The sequence below is a fragment of the Suncus etruscus genome, chromosome 14, assembly GCF_024139225.1.
Source record: "Suncus etruscus isolate mSunEtr1 chromosome 14, mSunEtr1.pri.cur, whole genome shotgun sequence".
NCBI classification, from domain to species: domain Eukaryota; kingdom Metazoa; phylum Chordata; class Mammalia; order Eulipotyphla; family Soricidae; genus Suncus; species Suncus etruscus.
Window position 1 is genome coordinate 79,440,169 of NC_064861.1, and position 9,423 is coordinate 79,449,591.

At 51.0% G+C, this 9,423-nt stretch overlaps 1 protein-coding gene across 1 annotated transcript in view; it reads right to left on the minus strand.

Moving 5' to 3' along the window:
* The window catches only part of PEPD (peptidase D), an 89,570-nt gene extending 80,528 nt beyond the window's left edge, over window positions 1–9,042 (minus strand). Inside the window, exons 1-3 of the mRNA XM_049787447.1 lie at window positions 9,023–9,042; window positions 5,892–5,966; window positions 5,733–5,830 (exon numbers count right to left, since the gene is read on the minus strand). Of these exons, the coding sequence (XP_049643404.1) occupies window positions 5,733–5,830; window positions 5,892–5,966; window positions 9,023–9,042 (193 nt within the window). The remainder of the gene's footprint in view (window positions 1–5,732; window positions 5,831–5,891; window positions 5,967–9,022) is intronic.
* Between the last annotated feature and the right edge of the window lie 381 nt (window positions 9,043–9,423).

Here is a 9,423-nt window from a genome sequence, read left to right on the forward strand (position 1 = left end):
AGCCCAAAACAGATTCTGATATCTGCTGATCCAACAAGCCACCTGCAGGGGACTGGGAAGGGGGCAGCTCAGCAGTGGACAGGAAAAGGCAGATGCTCCCGACCAGAAGAGAGGGCAGGGGTAGCACCTGGGCTCCCTGCAGAAGATGGATGGAAAAGCCCAGCCCACAGCTGACCATATTCAAAGGAGGCTCTGCTGGAGTCCCTAGGTGTACCTAAGGGAAGGAACTCCTTCTACCCACCCAGCTCCAAGGTACCTCCATTGGTGGTCTCCAGCCCCTCTTAAACTCTCAGCCTGACCACCACATCACACGCCTGGAATCCTCTTCTGTCCACAGGCCCCAACAATTGTGTCTACACTGACCCTGTGCCTACACTGACTACCTCCAGGGAGAGCACAGGAGAGATGGAGAAGCCAACCTGCATCTTCCTGGAATAAAGGACACACACACACACACACACACACACACACACACACACACACACACACCGCCAGCTATCAAGGCCCCATCCCAGAACACAGCCTGCACAGGCTCCCCTTCGCCTTCCATCCTTCCTCACTCCCAGCAATGACCCACAGCTCTGAAAAACAGCCCTGTATGGGCATGGACATTGTGGCACATTCACTGCCTCTGGTTCATGGTGGTCGCACACAAGGCCATTTCCTCTGGCCATGACACAGCCCAGGAAATTTTCAAGGCAGCTCTGACCACTACAGCCCAGTTTCGCTGTCACAAGTGGCCACTGTGCTCCAGTAGTTACAAAGCAGAGGCAGAGGCAAAGCCAGCTCTCTCCTCCCAACGAGGCTGCTGGGAAGTGAAAGTGCTGCTATCAGCATCCCTCAAACCCTTCCCTCACTCAGCAAAGCCACACAGGGCAACGGATAGAAGAAACACCCTAGACAAAGGCCATTCCCATTAAGGGGAGTTCAAGGTGCCAAGTCCTGAAACTGTCCTTTGCTTACTTTGTTTTTGTTTTGTTTTGGGGTCACACCCTGCTGTGTTCAGATGGTGCTGGGGATGGAGTCCAGGTCAGCTGCGTGCAAGGCAAGCAACCTACCTGCTGTACTATTGCTCTGGCCCTTGCCCTTTGATTTCTTGTGGCATCAGCCAACCCCATGGAGAACGCTGGGCCCAGGGCCAACACAGCTGGCTTCCCTATGCCGGCTCAGCAAAAGCAACACCAATAAAACCTCTCTCACTAGCTCTTTGTTGGAGCCACTAAGAACTGGAACCTGGACTAAAAAAGCAAAAATCCAGGTCACCAAATCCCAGTATGAATAAGGCTCACTGCCCAGCAAGCAGCCAAGCACGGAAAGAGCTGGAGAGACAAAAGGGGCCCCCTAAACTCCAGTCTGGTCACCTCAGGTCAGTCTTCTCCTGGCAACTGACAAGGTCCAAGGAACAGTAGAGCCACAGTGACAAGGAAGAAGCCAGTTCCTAAGTTCCCTGTATCCCCAAACCATTCTCTTCTCTTCTGTCCTCACCAGCCATCTTGGAATTCTTACCCACGGCACAAGGATCTTTGGGTTCATGCCAATTTATGGCCTCTCTGTGAGTGGGATAAAACCCTTCCAATGTCCTCAAAGTTCTCATACAAACTAACAGTTGTCCCCATCAGAAAAGTAAGCAACTCACACCCACAGCATCCATGGTGCACAGAAAGTTGCCACCAGAGGAAGTCACAGAGTCTTGGTGGCCTCCAATGTAAGTCCTGCTGCCTATTTTAATGACTTATCACTGTATCACTATTTAGACTTCTAACATTAAATGTTATGCCTCGATGTCATTTCTTTTCCTAATAAACTGTCATTTCATATTTTTGGGGGGATGGATGGGATGTTCCCCCCAAACAGTGTTCAGATGATCTGGAGGCCCCTCTTAGAAATTCTCAGCCAACTGGAATTGAGAGGTGCTACTCAGACTCTGTGGTAACAGGGAGTTGCTGGACCATTCAGTGGCTGGAAGCCTCGAAGAATGGTTTAGGACCATGTGGAGCCAGAGGTTGAACCAGGGTTAGGCATCTGCTAGATGTATGCCTTAATCCATGTACTATCTCCCAGACCTTCACACATTGTGCATTTTAAATATAATTCTATAGTTCAGTCCACATGGCAACCACAGCACCAAGCTCCAGGTTCTATGATAATTACAGCACCTCCCACCACCAGTATCCAGATCCCTCACTCATACACTTTTCCCCCTAATTGTGGTTACTTAGATTTATAATATTGTCAGTGGATAGGGTTTTATATATACAGCATTCCAACATGACACCACACCCCCAGCAAGAGTGTGTTTCCCTCCATCACTGTTTCAGGATCCCCTCATTTCTCCTTCATGGCAAGTTCAATTTTATAGAAAAGTTCTCAGAAAATAAAATTAAAAAAAAGTTCTCAGGTTCTGTTGCTCTGGGCCTTTGTAATCCCCTTGCTATGCTCCTTTATATCCCACATACGAGATCACTCTGTTCTGACTGACTTCACTCAGATGACACCTCCAGTTCCTTCAACACAGTTGCAAACTGCAGGATTCCATCTCTGCGTACAGCCAGGAAGTATTCCACTATGTAGACCACTGTTTCTTTCTTTCCTTTTTTTTTTTTTTTTTGGTTTTTGGGTCACACCCGGCAGCGCTCAGGGGTTACTCCTGGCTGTCTGCTCAGAAATAGCTCCTGGCAGGCACGGGGGACCATATGGGACACCAGGATTCGAACCAACCACCTTTGGTCCTGGATCAGCTGCTTGCAAGGCAAACGCCGCTGTGCTATCTCTCCGGGCCCAGACACTGTTTCTTACCCACTCAACTGTGCTTAGACACTTGCCCTCATACACTTTTAGATATTCTGAGAAGGGGGCAACAGTTTCACTGGTGTCCATCAGATATGACTCCCACACAGGAATATGAAGCCACTTTTAGATGGGGTCAGGAGGCCTGGCTATTTCATGTCAGCCTCAGCCGCCCACTCAGGCCATGCCTCAAGCAGAGACTCTGCCATAGTTTGCCTGGGTCTGTAGGCACTCGTGGGCCAGAGGGGTCTCCTGGTAACTAGTCTGTGTCTTCCCCCATGTGTCCCCTTCATCTGATGGCTGGGAAGAAAGATTACTCATACAAGGGATCAAGAGAGAGCTATGGTGTTGGAAACAGGCCTATAGAAGGCTAGAAACAACCCAGGGCACTTAGCACATGTCCCCACGCCTACTCCCAGGCCCATCTGTAGACCTTCACTCAGGGACACAAGCTCACATCAAGGTGGGAACAGAGCTGACTCCTGCAGATTCCTTCTCTTCAGAAAGCTGACTCCAGTGTGACCTGTAGCCCAACAGGTCCACACCCAACACAGATCATTTGCAGCTTCTCCCTGGGCAAAGGCCTCTGGGCAACAGGTCCCCTGGAGCCACTATCATAAAAGGTGGCCCTCTCATGAAGTACTAGCGCACCCTCAAACACTCCTAAAAAACAAGATGGCATATGGCCCCTTCTATTTGCAGCTCTGTGACAACCAGGATTGGCCTATCCCTGACTGAACAGTGACGGAACAGCCTAAGGCAACAAGGGCACCAGAAAATGTATAAAAGGCAGAAGCCATATTAAAAAATAAAAAGCAGAAGCCATGGCAAGTGGACAGGCCAATGTGGCAAAGCTACAAAGCAATTCTAAATAGAAAGTGTGGGGGCCGGGCGGTGGCGCTGGAGGTAAGGTGCCTGCCTTGCCTGCGCTAGCCTAGGACGGACCGCGGTTCGATCCCCCGGCGTCCCATATGGTCCCCCAAGAAGCCAGGAGCAACTTCTGAGCGCATAGCCAGGAGTAACCCCTGAGCGTCACAGGGTGTGGCCCAAAAAACAAAAAAAATAAATAAAAAAAAATAAAAAGTGTTCATGGAACTCAGTAGGGAGGACATTCAAAAGTTCTGGGAAGAGGCACCTATAAGAACAGTTAGAGGACATGGCATGTCAGGGTGAGCAGGGTACAGGCAAAGGGCATGGGGCACACAACAGCCAAGGAAGAGGAGGCCACATAGAAGACTGTACACTGCTACCAAGGGTTCAAAAAGGCTCCCTCTGTCAAGTCCATGAGTGAGGGTGCATCTTGAGGAAACAGGGAGGAACTGAGGGAGCCTCGGAGGAGACCTTTGGCCTCAAACTTAAGGCTCTTGAGGCTGGAAAGACAGTACAGCAGGCAGGGTACTTGTCGATGACCAGGTTTGACCCTCAGAATCTAAAGGGTCACCCAAACAGAGGTAGGAGTAAGCCCTGAGCATTCCCAGGTTTGGCACCAAAAGCAAAAACAAGAACACCTTGAAGGCTTTGCCCAGGTTGACAGGAGAGTATAATCAACTCTCAAATACTCTTCTCCCAGAAGCCCCTAAAGTTACTGGTTAAGTCTGAGATGCCAGCTAAAGAGTGCACTCCAAGTTACAGGAAGAACCAGATCTCCCATAGTCTCCCACAGCCCAGGCTCTGATTGGGGGAGTGGGGGCAGCTAAATCCAACCCTGGGAAGACGTGGCCATACAATATAGTAAAAGTCTTCTATTTGTCCTGTGTGTACAGATGGGCCTGAGGCCTGAGATCAGCTTCAAACACACTCAAACCACCTCCCTCAGTGGGTAGCGAGGCTCTTCTCCAGCCCAAATTATTTGCAAGGCAGTCTCTTGCCTGGGATAGCACTTGCCCCATACCTGCCAGGTCTCTTTTCCAATAATGCACCTCCCTAAGATTTCTCTCACTGCCTGATCCCAAGACCATGGCTGACAGGACCTTTCTATCTCAGAAGTCTAGAAGCGCTCAAGAGCAGGTGTGATGCTTGCTTATACCCCCTAAAAAACAACTAATTCTTTGTATGCTCTAACTTCCCAAACCTGTGGATCAAATATGAACTCTATTTTACACTGCCCAATTCCTCACAACAGTTCAAAAGCTCTGCAACAACCATGCCCCCATTCTGATTTAAGCTGATTTGGGCATCTTCCCTTCTTACCCTACCCCACCACACCTCCAGGGACCTCCAAGAGCACATGACCTTCTTGATAATTGGGTCTCCCCCTATCTCACACACAGACCAAAAAAAAATGCCTGTCCTAAAAAGCTGAGCAGAGGAGACATAAACCCTTAAGGCATTCCAGCCCCTAAGGACAAAGTCTGGAGAAATCAATGAATGAATCGCCACAGGGTTCAGCCCTGGTCCACACCTAATTCTCACCACACCTCAGAACACTCTGAACCCTCAAGGTTTTTCTCTCAACCTTTACTCCAAAGTGTTTTCTTATGAACCATCTCTCCCAAAGTTCAGTGCACCCAGGTATCTACAGTTCTTCTACCCAGACTCATCCGATCTTTCAAGAGGCAGAATTTCTGAAACACCCTCAGTGTACACATGAGCCACAAGTAGGTCTGGGCTGGACCATAACATTTTAAAGCAGGGTGGATAATTGTAAGGAAAAGTCAGTTTATAAGAAGTGGGATGGAGATTAGGAAAGGCTTCTCTGAAGAGAAGCGATACCAGGCCTAAGAAGTCATGAGAAAGTGTCCTTCCAGGAAGAGGAGCCCAAGCCCATCTCATCTCAAGCACCTCTACCAGGGAGCTCAAGGTTGCAGCGTCCAGGCTGCAAAATGCTCTGAAGATCCTGGGGGCGTGATCGGTACCGACCCGAACCCCAGCAGGCCTCATAGGGACAAGCCCCACTCTCCGGGTGTGGCCAGAGTAGGCAGCTGGGGTGAAAAAGAACTGCTAACACCGCGCAGCCAGCGACTCGAAGCGCAGACCCAGCTGATCCGCCCGGGGAAGCGCGCCGAGAAAGGGCACACAGCAGGGATTCCCAATCAGTGTCCAGCTGGGAAGCCCAGGCGCCTTTGCAAAGCGGGGCAGTGACCAGAGAACGCAGCAGCACTCACCCGCTGGTGGCCGCCATGTTCACAGTGCTCCGGATCACGTGATGTGCGCGGTCAGCTGAGCCCCTCTGTATATCCCTGCGGGGGCGTGGCGAAACGGGAAGGGGCGTGGTTGCGAGCGCAGGGGCGTGTCCAGCACTGGTTGGGGAGTGACTTGGTCATGCTCAGGCCCCGCCCACCTCCAGTTAGGCGGTTTCCCGAGGCTGGGATGGGGAGGTTAGGAAGAGGGCGAGTTTCAAACTCAGTGATCTGATTGCTGGCAAATTCTGGGTGCCTGTGAGCTGTGACAGTTCCTGGAGAGGAGTGAGGGAATCCCCTGTCTGATCAACGCCCCTATCTGCCCTCCCTGGTTGGGTAACTCCAGGAACAAAGGTAACTTGCCTAAGAGGAAAAAAGGCAAAGACCAAAGTCACTAGTGAACTGCAAGGCTCAGTGTTTCTAGGAGAGGGCGTGAGCTCTGCAGCCACAGGGGTAGAAAGCAAAGGCTAGATCATGGGTGTGGGACTAGGAGAAGATCTGCCTGCCAGAGGGGTGGCCTTTCTGCTTCATGGGACACTGATGCTGTGTGCAGGCCCTCCAGAGAGGCCTCAGAGGGGGAAGCTAAGGAAAGGGATGGAGCATACATTTCAAGGGAGTTCCCTGGGCTGCTGGAGCCTTAGAAATAATAGTCACGGGCTGGAGTGATAGCACAGCTGGTAGTAGGGCTTTTGCCTTGCACTCAAGCTTCCTGAGTTCAGTTCCTGGCATCCCATATGGTCAAGGAAGGAAGGAGGGAGGGGAGAGGAAGGGAGGGGAGGGTTATGATGGCAACAATACTGGGCACTCACCAGATTTACACAAAACTAGCCTGTCCAAGCCCAAGAGGCCTCTTTCTGCCTGATGCTATTTTACAGACAAGAACCCCAAGAGGCATGAGCTCACACTGGGGCAGGTTGCACCTGTAGTTGCACTCAAGAAGTGACCCCCTAGCTCTGTGAGGGAAGAGTGCCCCTGAAGTCTAAGCTCACAATGATGTGTGCAGATACATGTGCACAAGGATCTGGGGCCTCAGGGCTCCCATCTCTAGCCCCAGCTGCCTCACATATAATAATTTGTTGGTTGAAGAGATTGAATTTGGGGTTCCTCTTTTTCCTTCATCAAGAAATAAACATGGAGGCCCGGAGAGATAGCACAGTGGCGTTTGCCTTGCAAGCAGCCGATCCAGGACCAAAGGTGATTGGTTCGAATCCCAGTGTCCCATATGGTCCCCCGTGCCTGCCAGGAGTTATTTCTGAGCAGACAGCCAGGAGTAACCCCTGAGCACTGCCGGGTGTGACCCAAAAACCAAAAAAAAAAAAAAAAAAAAGAAATAAACATGGATTATTGTGGATAAAAGATGAGACATCATGGCACCAGATAGTAAAGGAGCTGCTATTTGTTGCTACAGCACTGGCAAGAGACAGACGCCTCAAACGGGAGGAGCTGAGCCGACTGACCTCGAGTGAACAGGTAGGGGACAGATGGACTCTCACAAATCCTACCTCATTCCTGCTTTGGTTTCCCCAGCACACACCCAAACCAACCCTCCTTCTAGCCTGTATCACAAGAAAGCATTGCCAATAAGAAAGGTACCCCTCCCAAAAAACAGTCCTTCCCATCACCTCTACCCAGACATAACCCAGATCCAAGTACTGGGATCATTCTCTGCCAGATGCCATACAGTGATACCTGTTTGTTCTTCTCTGAGAAGCCTGTCAGCTGCTGGCCAGTTTCCAGGGAAGAAAGAAGAGGCAACTACCCACACTTGAGAGCTTAAACCATCCTTGAGCAATGCCCCCCTCTCTGGCTACAGATTCTGTTCCCCCATAGGAGAAACCTTCAGAATGGCAAAATGGCCAAGGATAGGTGAGCAGGGTGGATCTGATCTGATCTTCTGAAGAAGGAAATCCTGTCCTGGAACTAAGCGCAACCTGCCCCCCTCCACCATGCCTTTCACACTAAACAGAGAAAAATAGGGGCCAGGGATGTGCTGCATGGCAGAGTTTGTGCCTTGTATGCAAACAGTTATAAGTTCCATCCCTGCACCACTTTGAATTGTCAGGTGCCAAGGGACAGCATGCTCTTTGTGAGTCCATGGACCCCAGTGATTCCAGAAATCATGGACATGGCAACAAAGGGAAAGGGAACTTGTCAAGATCCTGCCTACTGACAGATCTCAATATTTATTACACAACAGAGAAGCAATTGGCATCAATATTCATAAAATGACAACAAAGGACTATTCCACCACCACCACCCATTGGGACTCTGCTAGGGACCTGTCCTGCCAGTGGAGATGATGTTTCAGGAGATACATCAGGGCTCTGGTGGGACTGTTCACCACTACACCCGCCCCAGAGCCGGGGGCCAGTAAACAGGCTGCAGAGTTGCTCATGCAGGGCACACCCATTGCCACCAGGAGCAATCGGGGAGAGATTGATTTTAGAGAGCTGGAGCCAGAGTGTGTAAATCAGCTGCACCAGCTCTAGGCTGAACACTCAGGCTGGTCTCGCATCACCTCTGCTTCAGGTCTTGGACTTTTGGCTGGAGCAGTGATCTCTTAGAGAGGCAGAAGGTGGCCATGGGTGTCCAGGTCCCAGGGACCCTGTCATGCTCTGCAAAATTTCCCACATTGCAGAAGCCCAGGAGAAGTTTAGTTGTCTCCCAGGGAGCCAGCCCAGGCCTGTGGGGTCCCTCATGGCAGGCAGCTCCAAGGCCCTACTACAACTGACTGGCCCAGAGCTGGTGACCAGCAGATTCCAGCACCCCTCAGGAATTTACATGCATGTCCCTGGAGGAGAGTCTGGCCTCCTCCATCTGGTGCTGCTAATCAAAAGCCCATCTGATCTGGTTCTGGGGGGGGGGCATGTGGTGGCCTGGGGGTATCTAAATACCCAAGTTAAAGGTTCTATGAGAGAAACCCCTCTAGGCCCTGCAGGTTACGGATACATGAGCCACTCCCTTGACTACCTAGGACAACACCTGTGGGGTGTTCCAGACTGGGGTGATTCCCAGCTGAATGGTCACCCCCTGTAGCCAGGAAGAGCCTCCCTCCCCAAGCAGGTACATTTTGCCCCACACTTCTCGAAGCCCCGGGCCCTTCGCTCAGGACCTACCTTCCCTCCCCAGACTCCATGGGGTCTGTGTGTGACCCCATATCTGTGTGTGGCCCCATATACATGAGATTGGATTTGGTTTTTCCTCCTGTTAGTCATGGTGTTGATCATTTAGTCATTTGACTAAGAAGAGGGGAGAGGATGTGACATCCCCTTTCTCTTCCCTCCCTACTCTGCCTGGTGACTCTACCCTTCTCCGATTGTGGTGGTGGTGGGGTCGAGCATTCAGGGCTGTAGCCCTTCTATCTGGACCACAGTGGGGATCTGAGACACAGTTGGGGACAAGACTTTTTAGTACTTTCTTTTGCTGAAACTACAACACTGGATTGTTTTCAGGGGGCCTCACACCCAGCGATGCTCAGGGATCACTCATAAATTCAGGCTCAAATGGCCATATGGGG